This window comes from Ovis canadensis, chromosome 22, assembly GCF_042477335.2.
Source record: "Ovis canadensis isolate MfBH-ARS-UI-01 breed Bighorn chromosome 22, ARS-UI_OviCan_v2, whole genome shotgun sequence".
NCBI classification, from domain to species: domain Eukaryota; kingdom Metazoa; phylum Chordata; class Mammalia; order Artiodactyla; family Bovidae; genus Ovis; species Ovis canadensis.
This window is the reverse complement of record NC_091266.1, coordinates 26,045,826-26,072,752: the sequence shown is the minus strand read 5'-3', so window position 1 is coordinate 26,072,752 and position 26,927 is coordinate 26,045,826. Positions and strand designations below refer to the sequence as shown.

At 44.3% G+C, this 26,927-nt stretch overlaps 1 protein-coding gene, 1 long non-coding RNA gene and 1 pseudogene across 2 annotated transcripts; 1 reads left to right on the top strand and 2 right to left on the bottom strand.

Annotated features, from left to right (window-relative positions):
- The first annotated feature begins 532 nt into the window (after positions 1 to 532).
- ACTA2 (actin alpha 2, smooth muscle) lies at positions 533 to 18,381 on the top strand. The gene is made up of 9 exons (XM_069567937.1): positions 533 to 1,047; positions 4,412 to 4,566; positions 5,918 to 6,046; positions 8,999 to 9,109; positions 11,361 to 11,445; positions 11,827 to 11,988; positions 13,825 to 14,016; positions 15,296 to 15,477; positions 18,088 to 18,381. The coding sequence occupies exons 2-9, from the start codon at positions 4,438 to 4,440 to the stop codon at positions 18,229 to 18,231; spliced, it is 1,134 nt and encodes a 377-aa protein (XP_069424038.1). The 5' UTR covers positions 533 to 1,047; positions 4,412 to 4,437; the 3' UTR covers positions 18,232 to 18,381.
- LOC138427999 (5S ribosomal RNA) lies at positions 12,180 to 12,288 on the bottom strand (annotated as a pseudogene).
- A 3,125-nt stretch (positions 18,382 to 21,506) lies between the features above and the next one.
- On the bottom strand, positions 21,507 to 25,408 carry LOC138427851 (uncharacterized). Its single transcript, XR_011252199.1, has 3 exons — positions 23,199 to 25,408; positions 22,692 to 22,866; positions 21,507 to 22,478 (listed from the first exon to the last, which is right to left on the bottom strand). It is a non-coding gene; the product is annotated as an uncharacterized lncRNA (long non-coding RNA).
- Between the last annotated feature and the right edge of the window lie 1,519 nt (positions 25,409 to 26,927).

The following is a 26,927-nucleotide window of genomic DNA, read 5'->3' as shown; positions in this document are numbered from 1 at the left end:
ATCCATTAAAACATTTTTTTTCTATCATGAATTTAGTCAGAACCTTGGCTTGGTGGAGGGGAGTAGGAAAACGCAAAACCATTGAAGTTACCCATTGCCACCTGGGCATGCACGCTTAAGACCAGAGGTGTGTTCATTCACTACCTTCCTTGGAGGAATGCCTGGGTCACCCCATCCGTCTGTCACCTATCAGTGGATCATCAGGGCAAAAGGAGGCTCTCGAAGTGCGTGAGAGCCTTCCCTTAAACACATGCTTTGCTCTTGGACTGCCTGTGTGACAGGGGCCTGCGTGGACTCTGCTGGAAGGATGACCCTCAACATGCTGCTACATGGGTCAGGACAAAATAGCAGACACCACCAATGAACCAGGACCAAAATGGTTAAGACTGTGCAGACTTTGAAGCGCCTCTGAAACACGGGCCCTCCAGCCTGTCTCCTCTGCAATTCCTGCTTCCATTAATACCCCCCACAGACTCGACTCACAAACCCAGTGCTGATGACCGCAGAGTCCTCACATCATCTCTATACTTCTGAACACTGAAGCATCTCGTCCTTCCTTGCAGGCCCCATTTGTGGGAGAACTTTTTAAAGTCCCTACTCCTCAGAGGCTGCTTCTTTCTGTGCTCAGTTCATGAGGAAATGCCCCGAAACGCTAGCCTGACAGCCGGTTGGCATCCCCTGAGGAATGTGTGAGCCGTGCCTGCATATGCCCCCTGAGGCTTGCTCAGTATCTCTGGGCATTTCAGCAGTTGTTCTGGAGGCTGGGGGTGTTTATCTCCCACAGGCAGCTGAGCTGCCTCCCATTTCATGAGCAGAACAGTGGAATGCGGTGGAAGAGACCCAGGCCTCCGGCCACCCAGATTAGAGAGTTTTGTGCTGAGGTCCCTATATGGTTGTGTTAGACTCCACAGAGGGCTTGAGTCTGTCTTTGTTCCTTGTTTGGGAAGCCAGTGGGAGGGGAACAGGCCAAGGGGCTATATAACCCTCCAGCCTTCAGCTTTCCAGAACACCACCCAGAGCGGAGAAGCCCAGCCGAGCACTTTCAGGGTAAGTGGCACCGGCCCAGAGATGTAGCTTAGATTCCAGCAGCTCTGACATTTCCCAGTATAATCAAATGTCATCTATGGAGATTTTAGCCAGACTCACACTCAGAAATGTTTGAATGAAGACTGTACTACTAACACGATTGTAGCCTTTCGCTATAATTATCTAACCTCAAAAACAAAGCTAAGATGCAGCCTGTGTCGGGGAGGAAGGGGTGAGGAAGATGGAATGAAATCTATCAGTGTCACCTGCAAAATTTGTTTTTATTAAACCAGCAGCCCCGGTCTTGCAGTGCATCTCAGAGGTGCAGTCTAGCTGTCTGCAGTCAGCTACATAATGATGTATATTTAGACACTGGAAACTCCAGTATCTGCTTGTGGTTCAGATTAGGTGTGGGGATTTTTCACTGGACTGTACTTTTGGTGCAACTACGGTGTCTGACAGTGGATTTTAGAACTGAACAGTGGTTAGCTGCCTAGCCTTTGATATCGGCTCTTTGTGTATTTGCATCTGGGTTCCTCTGGCTCTCATTGGTGGTGTCTTCTCTGGGAAAGTCTCTTGAGTGTAACTGTGAGCTTGCAGTTCAGGGTATATGCGTCTCCCTTGGTTGGTTTGCAGCAGAGCTTAGCAGGAACTCAACTGAATCTTGGTGAATAAAGAGGGAGGGAGCTGGCGTGCAGCTGACAGCTGTTTGCATTTCAGCCTATGGGATGGTTTGCATTTCTCAGCCAGGCGGGACCACGGAGCCAACCTCGCCACCCCAGGCTGATCTTCACTGTGAATCAGGGTTTGGCAGCTCCGGCCCCGACTGGGGTTTTCACGCTAAGATTTTTCCTTCCATTTTGTGATTCATGACTAAATATGGTTTGTGTTTCAAGACCGTGGAGCTGGGAACTGGAGTGTTCCCCTCCCACTAACTCCTCATTTTTGGCACGAGATGTACTCCAGTCAGTTGGAGCAAACCCCCCTGACCTGGGTGCCGTTCCAAGAGCAGACATTCTAGTGGGTTTTACCTAATTAGGAAATGCTTTGCTCCAAACCCAGCTGCTCATCAGGTTAGATAAGAGTTGTAAACCATTGAGCCAGCTTCTTTCTGGGGCATACAGATTTCTCTAACGACAGTGCTTGGCTTAGAGATTTTAAGATTCTTCCTAGACTTTTTTTTTGGGGGGGGTCAAATAAAAGCACATTTACTAAATTTTGAGATTTTTTTTTTCCTGCATGTTGAGGGTCCAATCTATTTCTTCTGCAGTGCATTCTAACACTCCACCAAACCTTTCTTGCCCAAGGAAAGGGTTACTAAAGACGTGTATTCCTGGTGTCCATACCAACACATTTTCAAAGTCTCCTAATCCTGAATATTTTATCCTGTTTTCAGCTCTTCCTTTTGGTTTGGAAAGTCTGCTTAGCGCATCCAGAGAGGGTACTGGTCTGGTGCTGGCCACCTCTGACACTTGCCGTGGACTGCTTTTTCTGCCTCATCTCCCTTAAATTTCTCACCTCTCTTCTTACTTCTTGATCTGCTAGCAAGGAAGCCAAGTCACATGACTGCCAAGCACAATCCAGTGTCTGGAAAGGGAAGGGAAGGGTGGGAAAGGAAAGTCACCCACTTGTAAGTTACATTTTCTATTCTTACAAGTAGAATCTGCAAGTGGAAGATCTCTGTCCTAAGCCTGGAAGTAGTGTAGAAAGGAAGCCAAGACTAGAAATAAAAAGATCTGGATAATGATAATAATCACACAATAATTATAATTTAAATTAATAATTTAAAAATACTATTTACTGATAATTCATAATGTATATGCCACCATCAATTATTTTAAATACTTTAAAATATCTAATCCCCAAAAGACTCTATGTACTACACATGGATATTATTGTTCTTTCATAGATGGATAAAGAGACTGATTCAGAGATATTAAATAACTTACTAAATCACATAGCTTCTAAGTTTCGCCACTTAGATCCAGGCAGTGAGACTCCAGAGTCCAAGACCATAATCACTGGGTGCTATAATCTTTGCTGTCCCAACTTTACCACTTTTGAGATCTGGACAAGTCACTTCAACTCCTTGAGTCTTGATTTCCTTGTTAGCCTGGATTTTAAGTTATGTTCATGTTTCTAGATATGCTATAAATTGAAAAAATTTTTCCATGAAAGTAGATTTTGAGGAATGAGCAGCATGTGAAATTTTGGAAATCCTGAAACATTTCATGTAAAAAATATTTAAAAGAATATTCTCTTTTGGATCCTGGGGACTTTAATTTTACATGTTTTTTGGCAAATCACTTTCCCTGAGTTTTCTCATTTGTAGAAATGAGGGTATTAAAAGAAAATGTTCTCTAATAAGCCTTCAATTTCCCAAATCTTTAAGGTGTCACTTTTGCTCCCACCTTCCAAATTTTGTCATGCGATTCAAGCTTAAACGTGGGATATTTAAAATACTGTTCTCTTACTGAAAGAATATATGCTCAATCTATTTACAAAACATCACAGAACCCAGGGTTTCATGTAAAACACCTAGAATATCCACCACTTCAAAAATAACCCCCATCAACATCTTGGTAAATATGATTGATCTTTTTTTCTAGTGCATAACAACACATTTTCAATGGGCTCATACAATGCATACCTCTAGCCTAGTATTGCATAAGAATGACCTGTAACTTATCCTATTGTTCATGTTTCTTAAGGACAAAAGAACATTCTACTGCAGGATATGCAATTTTTTGGACTCACTCTGCCTTGTTGGACTTAGAGGTTAATGGAGTGACTATGACCCCTAAAATTTTAAGCACCTCCTTAAGACACTTTGGTTCCTCAGGGCTTTAATTTTACCCTTGTGTCCCCAGGATCCAATAGAGAATATTCTTTTAAACATTGTTTACATGAAATGTTTCAGTATTTCCAAAATTTCACATGCTGCTCATTCCTCAAAATCTACTTTTTTGGAAAAAAATTTTAATTTATAGCATATCTAGAAAAATATGAGTATGGGTGTATACAGACAGCAAATTTTAGGTAATTCATAACAAGTGACTGGCGACTTGTCCCTGTGAGATCAGATCTCATGGACCGATATTCCATCTGTGCTCTACAGTAGTTCATCCCTTCACTTGCTTAGTCAATCTTTAAAGCGCTTATGAGCACACGTGATGTTCCTGTGCTGAAGACCTACTGTAGGAATGGAGAAGTCTGAGTTTAAGATTACAGTCTAATGAAAGTGCTTTGAGATAAATGGTGTGCTAGATAAGAATCAGCAGAGGGCGCTCTAGGAGTACAGAGGAGGAGTCAACTCCGGCTGGAAGGCGGGAGTGGCAAGGTAAGCCGCATCACGCCTGCGTCGGCTTCCTCCCTGACCCTTTAGGACCCTGTGAAGCAGCTCCAGCCGGGATGTGCGAGGAGGAGGACAGCACCGCCTTGGTGTGTGACAATGGCTCTGGGCTCTGTAAGGCCGGCTTTGCGGGGGATGATGCTCCCCGGGCCGTTTTCCCGTCTATCGTGGGACGTCCTCGACATCAGGTGAGCAAAATTCTCTCTGAAGCAGAGAGAAACAAAGCCATATAGATTTGGTCCCTCTATGTCTCTGTGTCCAAGGATATTCATAGACTGTTGCTCTCTGCCTAGAAATTATGTAACTTTGTTAGAAATGTACCTCTGATGACTGATGTCCAGAGATAAGTGCCAATTTCATATACATTGTTGACCGATTACCTGGTGGGAGACTTTTTTTTTTTTCATAAATACAAAAAGTATGACTTTTCCCCCCCATAAATCCTTTCTGTCTAAATGTAACCATGGTCATCAGCATCAAAAATATCTATGAGTTATCTGATGTATTCCATAGCTACTCTATGGAAAGAAACTACAGTAAAAGGTCAGGTTGCTCATTCTCAAAGAACCTAAGGGAAATGAAAGTAAGCATTGTAATTTTACATCTGTTAGATGTCAACAAAATACATGTGGATAGACATATGGCAATTTTACATAACATTATATAGGAAGTAAATATGGATGGCAGCCACAGGGTGAAAGGTGAGAGCTTCATCCCAGAAATTCCCCTTTTACATCAGAAATGTATTTTGCACATTGAGCCTATCTGATTGATATTTAGACTTTTGATTTGGCATCAATTCACAAGAAGACATAATAGAAGCCTTCCCCAGTGAAAGAACTCTGTCTCTTTGTTGAACTTTTACAACCAAGATATTTTACAAAAATCACTTCTTAAGGAATGATAGGAGCCCCACCTGTTTTGCAATTCTGTCACTCCAATGCAATTTTAAATTTCAGTCATGAGGATTCTTTTTTTTCTAAAGATTCACATTGATGACTAAAAAAATGCATCCGACTAGTTTAGGCAGATAGCGTAATATTGATCAGTATGATTTTATCTATTAGAAACCAAGTACTGAGTGGTCATTTGTAGAAATAATGCTTTTGCTTATAATGGTTAGATATACTCTTGAGTAGGTGACAGTTCCAAACATATAGTTTAAAGGATTCATGACAGGCAAAATGCCATTTAATCCATTCAACAAATAATGATTGAGTGTCAGATACATGCCAGGCAATTTGTCTTAGTGGCAAATAAGACAGATACAATCTTTGCCCTAAGAGAGCTTATGAAGGAACACAGAAGATAAATGACAAAGTCGCCTTACCCTCAAGGTTCTCTGCTATTTGTAGGCCTGTTCAGGCCTGTTTCAAATCACCTAAGGGGTGTTTCCTAAGAGCTCAATAACTATAGGATCAGCAGGTCATTGCTGGTACTGGAAGGACTTTCATTGCAATGAGTTAACCCTTTGTGTTGGACAGTAATCGGTTCACAAGCTCTGAGAGAGGCTGACTTGTACTGTGTTGAAATTTTCAGGGAGTGATGGTGGGAATGGGACAGAAAGACAGCTACGTGGGTGATGAAGCACAAAGCAAAAGAGGGATTCTCACGCTGAAGTACCCGATAGAACACGGCATCATCACCAACTGGGATGACATGGAAAAGGTACTGGGAGAGGCCCGGATCGCAAACGTCTGGCTACTGCTGGGGAAACAACAGGCTCGCCTTGCCTGGTTGTGCTTCTCCTTGTTGGTGTTCCTTCTGGATTATTACCAACTGAATTTTTAAAATTCTGAACTTTATTTATTTATTTTAAAAAGCAAATTCCTTGACTAAGGGGGTTTAATAAAGCAATTAGAGGCAGACGGGCTGCCCAGGTGGCGCTAGTGGTGAAGAATCCACCTGCCAGTGCAGGAGATGCAAGAGATGTGGGTTCGATCCCTGGGTGGGGAAGATGCCCTGGAGGAGGAAATGGCAACCCACTCCAGCATTCTTGCCTGGAGAATCCCACGGACAGAGAAGCCTGGTGGGCTACAGTCCACGGGGTTGAAGAGAGTCGGACACAACTGAGCGACTAAGCATAGCACAGAGGGAGCGAGCTCTAAAAATGGGAGCAGTAGTCCTTTGACAGTGGTGGGGTTTATAGTCTATTGCTCAGACAACTGGCTTGGTCTCTAAGGACAAGCACTGTATGGGCTGCAAACAGGGTACCAAGGGATGGAAGAGTGGGGAAGAGCCTTCACCCACCCACTCCTGAAAGTTTTTCATTAATTTACCCTGAACATAAAAAAAAAAAAAACTGGTTGTTCTTTTTTTTTTGCTTTTAGTTTTCTCTATAGAAAAGGGGCTGTGACATTGTAGCTTTGGTACATTCCTAAAATGTCCCTCAACATATTGAAGCACAAGCAACCAACACAAATTTTTAAATAGTTCAAAAAATATCTCCCTGAGTGGCATTAAGTGAAGTCTTTCTCTCCTAGACCCATATAGAAGAGCTAATGAGAAGAATTAAATCTGAGGATTTTGATGTTTGCTCTTAAGCATCATGGAAACAAAGCGATCAAAGAAAAAGCAGAAGAGATAATGAGAAAGTGACCTAAATTTTTTAAATGTGGCAAATATGTTAGAACCAGAAAATCTGGACTTTTATATATCTGTCAGCTCCACACACGCAGATGCACACACATACTCTCTCTCACGATTTTAAAAGAAAGTAGTCTTTAAAAGAAAATAATGTTGCTAGAATTTATCAGTGATAATGCTGAAACCTCTGCTGCTCTACAAAAAAAAAAAAATGTGTTTCATTCGGTTTGCTGAGTCTAAGAGTTTGGATTTGGGTAAGACTGCAGTAGACACTGAGGAGGAGATAATAATAGTGATGAGAAAATTCTCTTTTAAGACTTTCTCCATGGAGCTGGCAGCATCACAGAAGGGATACACCTGGAGAAAAACAAAGGAAGCATACTGTCATTTCTAAGATGTAAAGTGTCTTCTGGAGAGAGAGAGAAGAAGAAGGGAGACAGAGTGGGGAGAGAGATTGGTTGGTTTCTAACGATGTTTCAGACTATCAACAGTATTCAATAAGATTGGCAGCATTTCTTTTCTTTCTTTTTTTTTTAAATTTCTTGAGCACTGTGTTACTTTTACTCCATCAAAGGAGGAGAACTTTCAGGAGTCTCATTTCCTTTCTAGAAACCACAAATTCAAAACCAAAGAAACTGCAACAAGATAAAGAATCTTTAAAGTCAATCCAGCTTTTGTTAATGTACAAACTTTCACTAGCAGTTCTTGTTTTTATTTTGTTTTAATTCTGAATGAATTTAATCTATTTCAGGCACGAGTGGAGAATTTTGGGGCTTTTAAAAATAATTAATCAACTGAACTCTTTTCACAATAGTTTGTTCTTTATGGCATCCAGGGTTAAAAAGGATGCTTACAGAGAACTCTACTCAATATTCTACAGTAACCTATATAGGAAAAGAATTTGAAAAAGACTTTTCAGTATAACTGAATCACTTATCGGTACACCTGAAACTAATACAATATTGTAAATTGACTATACTCCAATATAAAATAAAAATTAAATTACAAGAAGAAACAGCTCAAAAAATAAAAATAAAGCGCATGCTTAAGCATGAAGCAGATGCAAGCGTGTTCAAAGTACATCACGCTAGAAACAGGCACTGGTTTTTTGGGGAAACGCCTGAAGGCCAAGGTCTGTCCATGAATGAAAGGTCCAGTGTGTGCCAAGCAGGGTAGGCGTCTTTCAACCCTGGGGAGCAAAAAGAGGAATGGCGGGGTGGGAAAATTCCCTTAAATATTAAAAATAACCATTGGGTTTTCAGATCTGCTTCATTCATCCATTCATATGTCATTCATTTGTCCCTTTACTTGCTACACTAAGTCATTTGCCCACGAATATTAAAGTGGGGGCTTCCCTGGTGGCTCAGCAGTAAAGCTTCCGCTTGCAATGCAGGAGACACAAGAGACATGGGTTTGATCCCTGGCTCAGGCTGGTCCCCTGGAGGAGGAAATGGAAACCCACTCCAGTATTCTTGCCAGGAAAATCCTGTGGATAGGGGAGCCTGGTGGGCTACAGTCCATGGGCTTGCAAAGGGTTGGACACGACTTAGTGAGCACCAGTGGGTGAAGAAGATATAGTTGAATAATGGCGACATTTGCTCCGGGCCAGGCACTGGGCTGAATAGTAACTCTAGGGTTCCCTGATTTTAGTCTCACAAAGATATGAATTATTTTTATATTCCCCATGAAGAGATTGTTTCAGAGAAGGGTTAAAATTTGCCTACACTCATATAACCAAGAAGTGCTTAAGCCAGGATTTGAACCCAGGTTTCACTCCAGAGCCTATGTCCTTAACCACTACCCTATCCTGCCTCATAGACCTGGGTTTGGGTTTTTGCTCATTCACTTACCAGGTGTGAGTTTTCAGGTAAGTTCCTTGTAGTCTTTAAGCTTGAGTCTCTGCACCTGTGAGAAGGTGGGCGCATAATGAGCGCTTGTATTTGGACCTGGCTCCACGTGCTCATTCCGGTCCCTTTTCGAGGACTGCCGCGCCTCTGCCGCGCCTCATTGCTGTGCTTTTCCTCGGCCCCCTAGATCTGGCACCACTCTTTCTACAACGAGCTTCGTGTTGCTCCTGAAGAGCATCCAACCCTTCTCACCGAGGCGCCCCTGAACCCCAAGGCCAACCGGGAGAAAATGACCCAGGTAAATACCACTCTAGGACCCAGCACTTTGGGGCTTGGAGGACATCCTTGAAGGGGGTTGCACAGAAGAGCAGATAAAAGGCCCGTCCAACAGTCCACTCGCAGGCTGACAACTTTCCTGGATTCCCAAGGCCATAGGCATAAGACATCCTTACTGCAGGAATGGCCCCTTGGCTCAAAGAGCAATAGGAAATTGTCCAGATTTAACTGAAAAGGCCACATGTTTAGGTTTAAAACTTCTCGGGAGAAATCATTTCAAAATGCAGGACAACATACAATGGAGAATTTTGGTCCTGGAGTCAGATCCCAGTTTGAAGATTCAATCTGTCACTTATCAGACGTGTGACTTTAAAATATCCACTTAGTTTTCATAGACTCAGGTTCCTTATCCGTATGTTGAGAATAATATTAGTACTATTATTTTTCAAACCATTCAAAGATTAATGAGACAAATGCTAAATGTGTTTCATGGTACCTGGTATGATAAACGCTAAACAGGTATTTCTTTATTGTGACTTTCTGAAGCTCAGAGATTTTGGAACAGGAGACTCTCTATTCCATCATCCAGACAAAGTTTCCAGTTTGGATGAGCTGCTTAATAAACACACCTAGTGTCAACTTCATGCTTGTTATGGTTAAGCACTTGGCTAAGCATTTTATACAGACTGTCTCTTTAAATCTTAACTTAAAGCATGAGCTATTAGTATCCTAATAATATAAATGAAGGCTTCCCTGATGGCTCAGTCTGTAAAGAATCTTGCCTGCAATTCAGGAGACCCAAGTTCTATTCCTGGGTCAGGAAGATCCCCTGGAGAAGGAAATAGTAACCCACTCCAGTATTCTTGCCTGGAAAATCCCGTGGACAAAGGAGCCTGGTGGGCTATATACTCCATGGGGTTGTAAGAGTCAGACTTAGCAACTAAACCACCACCAATATAAATGAAGAATCTGAGACTTAAGTACATGAGGTGATGGTCCCAAGGTCACGCAGCTAGAAGTGCCAGAGCTTGGATCTGGCCCACAATCTTTTGACCTCAGAGAATAATAAACATCAATACTGCAGAGCCTTTTTCTTGGAAGAGCTCTGGATGCCTCATCAACACACTAGCAGCTGTTCTCTGCAGGGGAACATCTGTGTGTCTGGAAAGGACTCATGACCCAAGAGATGCTGTTTCTTAAGGGAGCTTTTTTCCCAGTGAATGGTAAAAACAAATAGTTGGGAATTATGGCCGTCTAGCAAACTATGCTCGGAGAAGGCAATGGCACCCCACTCCAGCTCTCTTGCCTGGAAAATCCCATGGATGGAGGAGCCTGGTAGGTTGTTGAGTTGGGCACGACTGAGTGACTTCTCTTTTACTTTTCACTTTCATGCGTTGGAGAAGGAAATGGCAACCCACTCCAGTGTTCTTGCCTGGAGAATCCCAGGGACAGGGGAGCCTTGTGGGCTGCCGTCTATGGGGTCGCACAGAGTCGGACACGACTGAAGCGACTTGGCAGCAGCAGCAAACTATGCTAGATGTTTACTCTGGTGAATAGACTGGAGAGGGTTTTGCAGATGGAGATATGGAGGCCTATGGGCATCTCCGTGGGCACACATTTCTAACACGTGACCTGGAGGGGCTCTGGTGCTGACTGTGCTCTGGACGGCATGAACTGCCGCATCAACACTCATATTTGGTTCTCTGTTACCAGCAGGCAGTTCTTTTCTTCTAGCAATCAGGACTCCTTCACTGCAGCTAGATTGGCCTCAGACTCGAGGGCTGACACTGACCCAGCAACTGCAGAAAAAAGTTGAACAGATTAAATGGAATCTCAGACAGATCACGGAATGAGGTTCCTCTCAACCAGTCTGAGCTTCAGTAGTTTAGGCTCCATTCTTTCACTGTTCAGGGCCTGGGTTCGATCCCTGGTTGGGGAACAAAGATCCCGCAGGCCGCCCACATTAGTCAGTTGTTAGTTTGGTGAGTTCTTCAGGTCACGTTCAAGTCAGGGCCAGGACCAGAAGCTAGACCCTCCTTATATCCGGCTGGTCATGTGTGCACACTGTCCCTTCTACCCCCAGATACCAGGTCACCGGTTCCACCTTCCTTTCTCCTCGACCAGTAACCAAGGCTTCTCTGACCCTCCTTTACCCTAGTTTCCTCTACCCAGAACCAGGCGGGCCCACCTGCAGTCATCAACAAGATGCTCTCTTGTGCATTCTTGGTGATACTGGCAGCATCATTAACTCATCTCTTTGGCTTGCTTTGCAGATTATGTTCGAGACTTTCAATGTCCCAGCCATGTATGTGGCTATTCAGGCGGTGCTGTCCCTCTACGCCTCTGGACGTACAACTGGTAGGTGGCTGAGCAGGGGGAAAGCCCTGGTTGGGTACACCATCAGTTACAGGATTGAATGGTTCCTAAACATGTGTGTTGTGATGGACTGGGGGTTATTGAGAATTGACAGTTAATTCCACCCCTTGAGGGCTTCTTCTCACCTTTGAAAAAAAGCCCTTTAACTTGTATTTCCAGGAGGACTTCTATTGTTTCCTCTTCCTGTTCTTTTTTTTCCCCTTTCTTTTCTTTACCTAGCCCTGCCTCAACTCTCTTTTCCTATCAAATGCCTTCCTTCCTTTCAAATAAAAGGTTTAGAAATTCCCCTTCTACTAGACCAGTAAGTGATCATACACCAGGTCATTCCCCTGCTGACTATTGTCGTGCACAACTGTCCCCCAGGCATTGTGCTGGACTCTGGAGATGGTGTCACCCACAACGTGCCCATCTATGAGGGCTACGCCCTGCCCCACGCCATCATGCGTCTGGACCTGGCTGGCCGAGATCTCACCGACTACCTCATGAAGATCCTGACTGAGCGAGGCTATTCCTTCGTGACCACCGGTGAGGCCTGAGGGACATAAAGGGAGGGGTCATCGGGGCGGGGTGTTCTTCCCTGACCTGGTGGCTATCCAAGGGAACAATGGGAGGGAGCCTTGCAGACAGCGAGACCTGACACTAATTCGCAGGGTGAAGCTCTGAGTATTTTGCTATGTGTGATCGCAAAACAATCACACCATTTCCTTGAGAAGAATAGTTTCAACCATCAGGTCTTCTCCCATCCAAGTACTAACCGGGCCCGACCCTGCTTAGCTTCCGAGATCAGACGAGATCGGGCGCGTTCAGGGTGGTATGGCCGTAGACAACCATCAGGTCTTCTGAGCTCGTCAGAGTTGCATTCTTTGATCGTTTTTTAATCCCTTCTACTCACACACAAGGAGACTGAAAATAGGGGAGGAATTGGGGGATTGGGATCGACATATATACTCTCCTGATACTATGTGGGAAGTAGATAACTAATGAGAACCTGCTGCATAGCACTGGGAACTCTGCTCGATGCTCCACCATGACCTGAAAAGGAAGGAAATCCAGAGAAAAAGAGCGCATTATATGTGTACGTATAGCTGAATCACTTTGCTATGCAATAGAAACTAATATAACATTGTAAAGCAACTATACTCCAAAAAAAATTAATTTGAAAAGAGCCTGGAAATAGTATGGCATGGTGATTGGCAGTCTTTGGAAACATCTTGACAGGGCTTAGGTCCCAGTTCTGCCACTCACTAACTGTGTGACCTTGGACAAGATGCCCAAGTCCACTAAGCCACAGGCTGTCTGTAAAATGAGAATAATCATTTACTCTTTCTCACAAGGATGTTGGGAGTAGTCAATGAGATCATGCACGTGGAATTCCTGGTCCTGAGGAAGCATGAGATACTTACTTGTTAGTGATTAGTAATACAAACCCAGCAGGCAATGACATGTTTGTCTTCCAACTAAACTGGTACCCTTGGTCTCTCTCTATGAGAGGCAGAGGCAGGCAGTCCTAGAGACATCAGGACAACCTCAGTGCCCTTGATCCTGGCTGCCTGCCCTTCCCTCACCAATTTACTCTTGTCCAAATGTTCAGGTTTTTGGATATGCCCGAGACTTATCCTAGACTCCAAACTTGAGCCCTGACAATTTAAAAATCTCTTTCTGGGATAGAGAGTTGAATGAATTCTGACCCTTCTCTGCCCCCTCTGAGGAATTCCAAGATGCCTCCAAAAAGTTCCTAGAGGCTTGGGTAAAACCGATAGTTTAGAACTTTAGAAGACAGGAGTCGGAAAGGGGTCTGCCCACCCACTTCTTCCATGCACCACTGGGACCTTCTCTGCTGGGACTGATCCTGAGCCTCTTTCTGGAAGGTGATGAGTTTTCCAAGGACTTGAGTTGGAATTCACCTGGGTCAGACAACATGGGTCTTCAGAGCTTTTTAAAACTGTAGCTGCTTCTAAGGGACTCTTTCGGCATGAATCTTCCTGGTCAGCTGAAAATCCAATATAACAAACTGTTATATAGCACGTATAACAGAGAGTCGTTAATTAATCATGCAAAAAAGTTAATGTCCAAAAGGATTCCTGCTCTTCGTCTGTTGCTAGCCAGCTCATTTTCATCCTATCATGCGCTGTCTGGACCTTGTCTGCTTAGAAGTTTCTCTGTGTGAAGCACTTTGCTGGGAACAGAAGTGGTTCCCTAATGGACCTATAATTTAATTGTCCTCATGGATCTGGGGTTGCAGAATAGAATACACACTTTCAGGGAGAAACCTGTATTGTAAGACAGTGCTGTAGGGCAGACGGATTTTTACTACCCGTGCAAATCTCAAGGTTGGCCACCATGTTTGTATCTCATTGACAGCTGAGCGTGAGATTGTCCGGGACATCAAGGAGAAACTGTGCTACGTAGCCCTGGACTTTGAGAACGAGATGGCCACCGCCGCATCCTCCTCCTCCCTGGAGAAGAGCTATGAGCTGCCTGATGGGCAGGTGATCACCATCGGGAATGAGCGTTTCCGCTGCCCCGAGACCCTGTTCCAGCCCTCGTTCATCGGTAGGCAGCACGCCCGGGGAGAGCACCCTGCTCTCCTTCCACCAGCCGGTCTCAGCCCCCAGCGCCCTTCTGTGTGTGGCAACGTGTGACAGGGGCCAAAACACCAAGGGCACCTCTGAGCCAGGGCAAGGGAAAGAATGTCACATTTTTAAAGTGAGAAGCCATAAGCCATGAAAGGAGTTTTCTTTTTAAGAAAACATTATCTAGGTTGTAGTCTAGCTGAAGCATTCTTGGTGTTATGGTTTATGGTGAAAGAATCAGATACTGTCCATGCTTAGGAGACAGCGGAGCCACCAGAAGGATGGGTTGAATGCTGAGTCTGGAAATAACAGGGGAAGAGAAAAATGGAAATGTCCGTTCCTACACTAGCACTGACCTTGGGAGACAGGTTAGCATAGTTGTTTATAGAGAGGTGAGCCTGGGGGTGAATCTCAGTTCTCCTTTCATAATTCTGCCTCCTGGAGCCTCATCTGTAAAATGTCTTCATTTGTAAAAAGTATCGTCATCTTTAAAATGAGATGTGTGTGGGGGCGGGGGCACTGAGTGCAGTCAATGCTGATTAGATGTTCAGTTCAGTCGCTCAGTCGTGTCCGACTCTGTGCGACCCCATGGACTGCAGCACACCAGGCCTCCCTGTCCATCACCAACTCCCGGAGTTTACCCAAACTCATACTGGCAGTAATCAATTACTAAGCATGATTAGTAGTACATCATAAAGCTGTAAAAGATGAAGAGCCATCTGGAGGTTCTTTTCAAAAAGACCCACGTCAGAAATTAACAAGAAATTCAGACAAAAAAATATTATCAAGGTTGAAGAAAAACGAGTCTTTGTGCAAATAAAATGAAACGTATTTCGAATGTTCCAGCACCACTTAGCTTTGAGGGGTGAGAATAAGACAGCGGTCAAGGAGAGATTTAGGAGTTCTGAGCAACAGCTGTGGCATTAGCTCAGCCTGGGACCTTCACAAGGCTTTGGGAATTTGAAGGCTTTGCTTTTTATTTGAATCCTTTATAGTAGTGAGTCTATTAAGACTTAGGACTGTGATATTGTAGCCTCTCACCCTTCCAGAGACGCCGAAGCAGGGCTTCCTCCCTAGACAAATGGTAGGAGGACCTGGGACATTTCAAGGGTCTTTCGGTCCTGAGATTGTGGCTGCTAGAGTGTTGTGCCTGCCAAGCTGTGGTCCAGAGTGAGATCGTCCAGTTGCTCATATGGTCTTCCATGTCAGCCTGGGTCTTCTCTATCACCCAAGGACTGTAACCGGTGTCTCTTTTCCAGGCATGGAGTCTGCTGGCATCCATGAGACCACGTACAACAGCATCATGAAGTGTGACATTGACATCAGGAAGGACCTCTATGCTAACAACGTCCTCTCCGGGGGCACCACCATGTACCCCGGCATTGCTGACCGCATGCAGAAAGAGATCACGGCCCTGGCTCCCAGCACCATGAAGATCAAGGTAGGAGCTCTGTGACAGGCCCTTATATGCTGCTGGCAGTGCCCAGCTTATAACCAGAAGTGAGGGATTCTTCAGAGGCTACCTCTTGGTTGCATACACTTATGGGTCTTGGAGCTAGGTAGTGGGTAAAAGTCCTCAAGTATCATACTTTTAAGGGTCTAAGTCAGTTCCATTCATAGAGGAGTTGAATTATCTTGTACAAAGTTTAATCAACACTTATCCATGTCAGTCAGCTACTTTCAGCGGATGCAGGAAAAGGTCAATAGAGCCACTCGTGTGCCCATATCTCACTGAAATACACAATACGTTGTTTTTCCTCATCATGAAAGTAGTGCATCTCATGTATAGAACATTATAAACATTACAGGTGAGCCTGACCTTTCTAAACAGGTATAAATCCTGTAGCTTCAGTAGTATACTCTTCTTGCAGTACTAAATGTGATTCCATCTCAGCAGCCAGGAATTGGAACTTTATCTTCATCTCTCTTTCTGATGCACCTTTTGAAACAAGTGCTCCAAAGTGCAGCATGACCCCAGGATAGCCAAACTCACTCCCTGAGCCAGCAGGACCCCTACACTGTGTTCGTTTTGAGTCAGTCAGAGGAACTCAGATTAAAAGGCTATCATTCTTTGGAGGTACGCTAACGTGGCTGGTGACTTCGCAAAGGCTACTGTTACTCTGAAATCAGGAGGCCAGGCTGGGACCTTCTGATCCATGTCCCAGGGAGCGGGAGAAAGGGCACTCGTGGTGCAGTTCATACACACGAGAGGTATTCAGACCAGTCCTCTGTTATTTGCGCTCCCGTCTCTTTTTGTAAGAAAAGAGTCTGCAGCTAACATAACAGGGTGTGCTAGACTGAAGCACACTCTCCACATTACAGGCGAGGAGGTACTGTGGGGTGAGAGGAGAGAGGCTGGTTTCTGAGGATTTGTGTTCCTCGGATGATAGACACCCAGCCAGAGCTGGGTAGTTTCTAGTTCTCCAATCTGGAGTCTTCAATAGAAATGAGTGTAGAATTTTGAGCTCCAGTGTGGTGAGAGCAAACCATTGAAAACCTGGGACAGTAAGATGATGACATCATGGGAAATTGAAACTGAATGGGGTTGGGGGTGGTCTGTAGGGATTCTGTATGTCTGTACCACTCGTATGTAAATCTAAAAGTATCTAAAACTGAAAGGTATTTCTAAAACAGAAAAAACACCTGGGAGAGGTCCTGGTTTGCATATTGGGTCTGACATGTACCAGTCAGTGTGACCAAGGTCAATTACTTAAACCTTGCTCAGTCTGTTTCCTCATTAGAATATGGGACAGATTCAGTCCTTACTCTTCAAGGTGGTTATGAAGATTAAATGAGATAGTGCATGTAAAATACTGGACAAAGTGCTTGGCAGATAGTAAGTGGTCAGTAAACGTCAGCTACTTGTATTAAAAATAAATGTTCAACCAGAGCTCAAGGAATAAAGAGAAATTAAACCCGTTCACCACAGTTGCAGAAATATCTTATTTATTGGCCAAGTGTCAATATTTATTTCTACCTAAGTATCCAAGTCTGATGTGGAATTTAGACTTACTCAACTCTAGCTATTTTTAGACCCAGAGAGCAGAGATCAAGGTAGATGTACCCTTGTTCTGAATCACTGCTCTCTGGGCCTAAACCATTCATTGATTTAAGAAACATCAGCACGTCCTTGCGTGCCAGGCCGGTTCATGCTGGTAGGGCCAGCCAGTGCAAGCTTAGCTGAGACTTATCCCAGGGGAATCTTCATCCCAGCAATGGATCCCTCAGTGTTAAACAGTGCATCTTGGTAGACTTAATCAGGTCTCACAGTAAGTTCTTATATGGTCAGAAGTTCTGACACAGTTAAAAATTCCCCTGGAAGTGGCCGGTGTTTGTGTCCACAGAGTGTATGTGTTGTGCTGAGCTCTGAAGAACAGCTGATAGGAATCAGGGACAATGTCAGGGCTTAAGTGGAGGTTGTGTAGAATTGGGGGCCAGCTTTCCGTTTGTCTGATAGTAGGCATCACTGACTTGATGGACATGAGTTTGGGTGACCTCTGGGAGTTGGTGATGGACAGGGAGGCCTGGCATGCTGCGATTCATGGGGTCGCAAGGAGTCAGACTCGACTGAGCGACTGAACTGAAAACTGAACTGAACTGAATGAAGCTGAAGTCTCAGAGAGGTTTTGGAGTAGATTGTTTAACAGCAGTCCCCAACCTTTTTGGCATCAGGGGCCGGTTTCGTGGAAGACAGTTTTTCCCATGGACTGGGGGTTAGGGGATGGTTTTGGGCTGATTCCAGTGCATTCCATTTATTGTGTGCAGTATTTCTGCTGTTGTTACATCAGCTCCACCTCAGATCATCAGGCATTAGATCCCAAGGGTTAGTGACCCCTGGTATAAAAGGAAGCCGGGAAACCAAAGGTGCTCATTGAAGAATCTATAAATCCACAACTATTCACACCCCGTGAGTTAGGGTTCAGTTTCAGCATCTAACAGCCAAGACTGTCCCCAGGGCCCACGCAACTTCGGCCGGGGCCACACGTCCTGACCATGCTGGAATCCCCAGTCCCCCCAGTGCGCTAATGGCCTTTCTCATCCTGACCAACAGATCATCGCCCCTCCCGAGCGCAAATACTCTGTCTGGATTGGCGGCTCCATCCTGGCCTCTCTGTCCACCTTCCAGCAGATGTGGATCAGCAAACAGGAGTACGACGAGGCCGGGCCGTCCATCGTCCACCGCAAATGTTTCTGAGACACTGCCCTGCTCTCTTGTCTGTCTCTCGTACACGCTGTGAATGTTCTGTGGAATAGTGCCTTCAATTCTTTTTCAAATCATTCCTAGCCCAAGCTCTGACTCGTTACCTATGTGTTTTTTAATAAATCTGAGATATGTTACCTGTAATCTGTAGCCTTGGCTTCAGATCAGCGTCAGGCTGATCACGTTGTTTTTGTTAGACTGACCTCACCTGTTATGGATTTCCCTGGTGGCTCAGACAGTAAAGTGTCTGCCTATAATGTGGGAGACCCAGGTTCGATCCCTGGGTTGAGAAGATCCTCTGGAGAAGGAAATGGCAACCCACTCCAGTACTCTTGCCTGGAAAATCCCATGGACAGAGGAGCGTGGTAGGCCCATGGGGTTGCAAAGAGTTGGACACGACTGAGCAACTTCACTCACCTGTTATGGAGTGGCTCCCTCTAGTGGTGCTTCTATGGACATGACAACCTAGATGTGTAAGTTTCCCAGGAAAGGCTACAGTTACATTAAGGTGAGACGTGCCAACTAATGCTGTACCGGGAAAAATTTGCAGATACACAGGAGATAAACATAAACATGGATTAAAGTGTATCAGTAGGATAGTGCATATTGACTGCACAACCTGATGAGTCATTATATAACTTTGCTCTCTATAACTGCCTGATAGCCTGTGTACACATACGTACATATATTATACATATATATGACTTTTTCTATATGAAATATTAAACTTGGATATATATATTTTAAAGTGTGACTTTTAAGTTTACCAGAGGAAATACAGATTTTTAAAAAGCAGAAACACGGCTAAAATCTTACTATACATCTAAAGCATCTGTTTCCCTTCTGATCAATACCTGTCTCTGAAATGATACTACAGATACATTCAGGCTGGAAGAGATAGGAAAAATAACCATACTTTGCAGGCACTACCGGTGTCAATCATCACACTAAGGAGTTTACACATGTCTCCACGCATTTGTTCTTCAGAACGCTCTGGGCCCATTTTATTTTATTTTGACATTAATTTTTTATTGAAGTATATTTGATTTACAATGTGTTAGTTTCAGATGTACATCAAAGTGATCCCGTTGTGCACACAGATGTATCTATTCTTTTTCAGATTCCCTTCCCTTATAGGTTATTAAAAATACTGAGTATGGTTTCCTGTGCTACACAGTAGGTCCTTGCTAATTATCCATTTTATATGTAGCAGTGTGTGTGTGTGAATCCTAAACATCTTATAGAGAGAAAAACAGCAGTTGTTCCCTTAATATCACATTATATAGGAGAGCTGCCAACTTCTCTTCTACTCCTCTGGCCCAAGAGGTACAAAGATGTATAAAAGTATTTCCCCTGCCCTTAAGCATTTTTTCTCAAAGCGCTTTTCCTCCCAGGCTGCTTAACATCCTTGAAGCGCCCAGGTACAGTGCCACTTGTCTTCCTGGGGACAGCTGCCCCTCGTTGACTTTGGGAATGAGGGAGTGGGTTTCCATCCAGGGCAGCGTCTCACTACAGAGAGCTCAGAGCCAAAGACGGAACGCCTTTTTGATCCAGAAAATCCCCTGGTCTTCTCTGCCCTATGCTGCTGCTAAGTCGCTTCAGTCATGCCCGACTCTGTGCAACCCCATAGACAGCAGCCTACCAGGCTACCCCATCCCTGGGATTCTCCAGGCAAGAACACTGGAGTGGGTTGCCATTTCCTTCTCCAATGCATGAAAGTGAAAAGTGAAAGGGAAGTCGCTCATAGTTTGACCTAATTAAATCAATACTACACATAATAAGAGCTGGCATGTACTGGGTCCCTGTCATGACCAGACCCTGCCAAGCCCTTTATATTAGGGTCTCGTTTTACCCTGCGACAGATCTATGGAGTAGGTATTCTCATTGCCTTCTTACGGATGGGACAATCCAATGTCATACTACCGGCAGAGACGGGACTTGGCTTTGGTTCCAAATCCATACTGTTAGTATTTAAGCCAGCATTTCTCAAAGTACAGCTCACACAGGTCGACCTCGTCAGAGGCTCGTCTTTTAAAGGATAACTAACTATATGCACTTATCTTTGGCTGTCCTGGGTCTCTGTGGCTGATGGGCTTTTCTCCAGCTGAAGCAAGTGGGCTTCTCATCGCAGTGGCTTCTCTTGTGCCAATCCTAACTCTGAAATTGGCAGACAGATTCTTTACCACTGAGCCACCAGGGAATCCCCCGGGGGCTCATTTTAAATGGGCCTATTTCTGGGAAACCCAAAGCCTGCCGAACAAGGACGTCTGGAGCTGTGGTTGAGAACTGGAGCTTTAATCAGATTTCTCTGGTGATTCTTTCGCACATCAAAACTTGAGAACCACTGTAAAATACTAGGATTGAAATAGTCCAGTTGTAAATTTATGCTTACCAGGCAAGGCACTTAATACCCACTAAACTGAAACTTAATGATTAATATGCAGATATTTGGAAACAGATCACAGTCATAATTGAGGTAAAAATCACCTACCATTTCATAGTCTTTACAGGGTTCAGGTGAAAGTGAAAGTGAAGTCGCTCAGTCGTGTCCGACTCTTTGCGAGACCGTGGACTGTAGCCTACCAGGCTCTGAGGAGCCTCTCAGTCCATGGAATTTTCAGGTAAAGTGAACCAAGCTGACTGTGCTGTTGTACTTCATACTCACCACCAGAGGGCGTGAAGTCTCTGGTAAAAGCAAGGGCGTCTAGAACAAGGTATCTAGAAACTGGTGGTGGTGCTGCTGCTAAGTCGCTTCAGTCGTGCCCGACTCTGTGCGACCCCATAGACGGCAGCCCATCAGGCTCCCCCGTCCCTGGGATTCTCCAGGCAAGAACACTGGAGTGGGCTGCCATTTCCGTCTCCAATGCATGAAAGTGAAAAGTGAAGGTGAAGTTGCTCAGTCGTGTCCGACTCTTAGCAACCTCACGGACAGTGGCCAGAGGTAAAAATCAGGAAAACCAGAACGACCCGCTGAATGTGCATTCGTGAAATGTTCTTTCTATATGAGCACACAGAGGCAGTGCCTAAGCACTTTCTTCCTGTCACAGATCAGTAATTCCTCCCTTTGATTCTGCAGATGCTAATGACGTGAAGGGCTGGACAGGTGAGAGTCTCTTGTTGAGCCTCACATGAATCTCCAGAGGAGGGAAACCCAGCAACAGACAGGCTCGGCTGCTTCCTGAGTCCTCTTCTCTCCCCAAACTCTAACACTCCTTCTGTGACCACAAACTTTCCCACAACAGGCTTACATAACCCTTGAGGATGACCTGGACTTTTAATAACATTTATTCATATCACGCAAGCTTTGCTGTGAGCATATGAGCAAGAGAAAACATTATTTTTGAAAAACAAATAATTCTGTTATTGCTGAAGCATCATTTGTGTAGTCAGGCTGAACTTGAGTATTTTTTAGCAGGATTTCAAACAAAGAACATTCTGGAAGAGATGTTGTGATTACTGCACTGGAGGGGGCTGTCTGGGCTAACACACTCTGTCTGCAGCTAAGCTTATTCAAAAAGATAGGACAAAAAAGGAGAGAGAGAAAAGGGGATGGGAAAGCTGGGGAGATGGTTCTTCTTCATCAGAATATGAAAATCAGATGGATATTTCATTCCTAGGAGGGCCAAGTCTATTCAGGTAGTGCTTGAAGGGCGCACGCTAGAGATACAAAGAGCAAGTTTCTGCCTGGATGGAGTTTACAATTTATGGAGAAAATGGACATGAAACAAGTAATGAAGGTGCGTCGTGAGGATTACAGAAGTGGAAACACATGGGGTATGAGCTCTCATGACTTCAGGAAGGCTTCCTGAAGCTCTTATGACTTCAGGAAGGCTTCCTGAAGCTCTTATGACTTCAGGAGGTAGGGCTTCAGCAGAGGCTTAACAGCAAGAGTTAACTAGAATAAAATCAGAGGGGATGAGAGGGCTGAGGCTGGACAAGAGAAAGTAGAGTGTACAGGGGGTGTTCCAGGCACAGGCAATGCTGCATATGTAGAAAAGAGGAGGCCAAGAACTGAACCTACGTACAGACTTTAGAAGTACACGCGGTGTGCTTAGTCGCTCAGTCGTGTCCGACTCTGCCACCCCATGGACGGTAGCCCGCCAGGCTCCTCTGTCCATGGGATTCTCCAGGCAAGAATACTGGAGAGAGTGGCCATTTCCTTCTCCAGGGATCTTCCAGACACAGGGATCCAACCCGCATGTCCTGCACTGGCAGGTGGATTCTTTTCTTTAGATGAGACTCTGCAATAAAATTTTTACAATACACAGTTCAAGAAAAATGTAACTTTGCTTTAATTTGGTTCTTTTTTTATACATCCACCTGATGGTTATAATCAAAGGACCTAGAGCACAAATAATATCTTAGTGGATCCCAAAATCTAGTGCTGTGTCTTTTAACAATTAATCCCTGACATGGAAGTAGAAGCCACTTGCTCCTTGGAAGAATGTGCTTACGTGCTCAGTCGCTCAGTCCTGTCCGGCTCTTTGTGACCCCATGAACAGTAGCCTTCCAGGCTCCTCTGTCTGAGAATTCTCCAGGCAAGAATACTGGGGTGGGTTGCCATGCCCTCCTCTAGGGGATCTTCCCAATCCAGGGATTGAACTGCAGGCGGATTCTTCACCGTCTGAGCTACCAGGAAGTACAATTTTCCAAAGTAAAGTTCATAACATTTTCTCTATGAAATGTCTGTCTTGAAATTAGACACTGATTATAAGCAATTAAGGCAATGTTGGAGTGAGAGCTTTGGTATCTCTGATTTATTTCCCATTCCTGAGCATTTCCCCTTACAGGTTAATTCAATTCTTCATTTCAATTTCAGAAATGTATCTGGGAAATGAATGCACTAATAGCATCACCTCACTCTAATTTGTTCCTGATGACTTTAGCTATTCCAGGCTGTTCTTCTTAGGGTAACTTCATGCCCCTTAAAGACAGAGGGAATAGAAATGATTACCACTTACCTGGTTGTTCTTGGAACATGTTTTCTTCAAGGAAAACAGATGTTGAAACAGGCTCTTCTGTAGGGTAAAGACAGTTTTCAGTGGCCTAATGCTCAGGGATCCTTAGGCAGGTTTTCCATCACTGGAGATAAAGCATTGTTCAGTCACTCAGTCGTATCCGACTCTTTGTGAACCCATGGACTGCAGTACGCCAGGCTTCCCTGTCCTTCACTATCTCCCAGAGTTTGCTCAAACTCATGTCCACTGAGTTGATGAGTCACGCTGTAAAAAAGCATTGCAGTCACACCAAAAGACACCCTTTTCATATTTCATATTCTTCTCAGGTTGTGTCTTCTATTTCTTTCCCTCCACGTGCAGCTTTGAACCTTATTCCTTGGTCCTGTCATTGAATCACTTCTCTCTGCTCCCCTCGACCACTGCTTTCAACTTTGCGTCTGCTACAACAAAACACCTTAAGAAATGGCCTAAAATCATTTACTTCAACCTTCCTTTATGAAGTGGCTTCACCTGCTCAGACCAAAATATATTAAGCAGGTGAATCATATCCTCCAAATTCACAACCAGCCCTCATTCTTAAAAATAGAAGTTATGATTTCAGATGGATGCTCTGATGTAATCTTCTCCCTTGTGAATGTATGTAAAAGTGAAAGCGTTAGTCACTCAGCTGTGTCTGACTCTCTATGACCCCCTGGACTGTAGCCCCCCAGGATCCTTCTGTCCATGGAATTCTCTAGGCCTGAACACTGGAGTGGGTTGCCATTTCTTTCTCCAGGGGATCTTTCCGACCCAGGGATTGAACCCAGGTCTCCCGCATTGCAGGCAGACTCTTTACCACCTGAGCCACCAGGGAAGCCTGTGAACATATAAACCAACGCATTTGATGAAAAGCAAAAGTAGTATTTTAGAGCACTATTACTGTGACTCTAGCTGGTTGCTTGCTCTTATGCAGCCCAGAGTTGATCATCCTTTATAAAATAAAAATCTGCTTCTGAACTTAGTTCTAGTGAACTTGGTAAGGGCCTGGGACTAGTCACCCACAACAATAAAAGTGTGATAAGAGTGGATTCTAGAAGATTCAGATGCCTTCATCATTACTTCTGCTTTTATTATTAAGTTGACTTTGAAAGAATTAATAGTGTATTGCTCTGTCAAATGGAGAAAGAAATGGCAACACACTCCAGTACTCTTGCCTAGAAAATTCCATGGATGGAGGAGCTACAGTGAGACACCACATCACACCTACTAGGATGGCTATAATAATAAAAAGTTAGGTTGTTGGCAAGGTGAAGAAATTGGAGTCCTTGAACATCGTTGGTGGGAATATAAAATGTTTTAGCTGCTATGGAAAAGGTAAGCATAGAATTACGTGACCCTGCAATTCTACCACTAAATATGTGCCCCAAAGAGTTGAAAACATACACCGAAACAAGCACATACACACACAGGCTCATAGCAGCCCCTGATACCCACAACAGCCAGACAGCAGGAACAGCCCACAAGCCCACTGAGGGAAGGAATGCATTGCTGTATTGCTGGGAGCTGCCACGGGAGATCCCACCCATGACAAGGTCGTGTGGAAGAGAACTGTTAAGCAAGGCTTCAGAACTCAAGGGGCTCCCTAGGCTTTCTCGAGCATCTACCCCAAAACCAGAATCTGTCTGTTTTACTGGTTCATGACTTTCACCAACTCCTCTGACATTAACAGGGGGCTAACCCTGACCACCTTTCTCTGGAAAAAATCAACTTAGGGATATAGCTAATAAGTCTCCTGGACATGAGAGAAATATTTCAAATCAAACCCCCACTATTAGCATTCTAGTTTGCTTGGCAGGTTATCCAGACTCTTGCAGCTATGCATACAATTATTTACAGCCTTCCAACTGTGAGAAGCACGGAAAGCCTAAAACATAGAGCCTTTAAAAGAGTTAAAACTTATTAGAGTAGTGCTAGTGCTGATGTAAGATTTCATTATTGGGCCAATGCTTCTTGCGAAGTTCCCATATCTCTTATCCACTGTGCACCTGGGAATGTGTGGGGCCCTAAATGGGAAAACTTAAAGATGGGTTAGCTTTGTGGTCGGAAACTAAGATGGCGCCTGGTGGAAGAGATAGGGGCGTGGTCTATGTTAAAGTTTTTGATTGGCTCTCTTGATTTCCGTGCACGTGGACAGTGCATGATCACCATAGACTCCTGTTATAATGAAGGCACATGACAATTTGACCTTTAACAAGATTGGTGCAACTATGGCACATGACGATTTGACCTTTAACGTGATTGGTGCAACTATAGAAAGTCCCTCGCAAAACCCCCCTGGTTGCCTATATAAACCAAGAGTTTGTGGCAATAAAGCAGAACTGCTTAGATGGAACCCCTGTCACATCTGATTGTCTCTCGCTTGCCGAGGGGCTGGGTTGGCGGACAGCAGGCTCACCTCTCCTCAGGACCCCTTGGCTTTGCTGAGGGAAGTTCCACTGCCTCTCTCTGCGGAGCGCACCCCCGCAGAAACCCATTAGTTAACATAGTGAAAATGCTAGAAAAACAAGTGTAGCCTTGAATTTAACCACATCAGACTTTTGAGCTAATTGGTTCTTTCTTGTAACTCACTGAACCTTTGCTCTGTGAAAAACGTAACTCTGTTTGGCATTTTCTGAGGCTGACATAGATTAAAAATATAAAGAAAAAACACTTTGAGGGAAAATAAGTTTTCTGGTTGAGCAGCCTTTATCAAAAGAGGGTCATAAAATGTTCACCGGCCTCCATCGCCAGAAGATACTGTACACAACATCTTTTGTGGAAAAGGTATGCAAAAAAATCATGGTTTCGATAAGGACAATACTGCTGGAATGTTGGGCTGACTCTGTGTGACCTTGCATCTTTCATTTCCCTCTATGTACAAAAAGGTATATAAATACTGTTTAAAAATAAAGCTACTGGATCTCGCTCATTGAAGCAGCTTGGTCTCCTCGTGTCAATCATTTTCCTCTTGCTCTCTCTCTCAGGCTAGTTCCCATCTGGAGCACAGAGGTCCGCCGTGTCTACTTATTTGCCTGGGTTCCTAAGACTTGAACGGGAAGGCGCCCTGCACCTTCACTCCCTCGGGAGACTGGGAGGGCACCTGTGGCCTCACGTAGACGGTGCAAGTCTCTTGTCTTGAGACTTTATTGATTTTCTATATAAACCAAGGAACACCAGCCTCTTTTCTTCTCTCCTCTATTTTCTTATCTACAACATTCTTAACTATCTCTCTCTCTCTAAATCAATTGCAATCGCTGACGCCGTTTCTCCTTTGGGTTTCCCTGGATCCTGTGGGGGCTAGACCCCGGCGCTGTACGTTACAACACAATGGACCTTTAAAATGTTACACTAAGGGAAAGAAGCTGACACAAAAGTTCACATATTGTATGATTTCAATTATATGAAATCTCTACAATAGATAAATCCGTAGAATCAGAACGCAAATTGGTGATTGCCAGAGGTTGGGGGAGGGGCATGGGGATAAATGGTTCACTGGGTAAGGAGTTTCACTTTGCAGAGATGCAAATGTTTTGGAACTAGACAGAGATAGATGATGGTTGTACAACTCTGTGAATGTACTGTGACTGACTTGTTCACTTTAAAATGGTTAATTTTGTGTTACGTGGATTTCACCTCAATAATTTTTTTAATAAAAAAGAAAAAATAATATATTGAGCTGAAAAAAACAACATTGACAAGTATAAAGTTTTATTG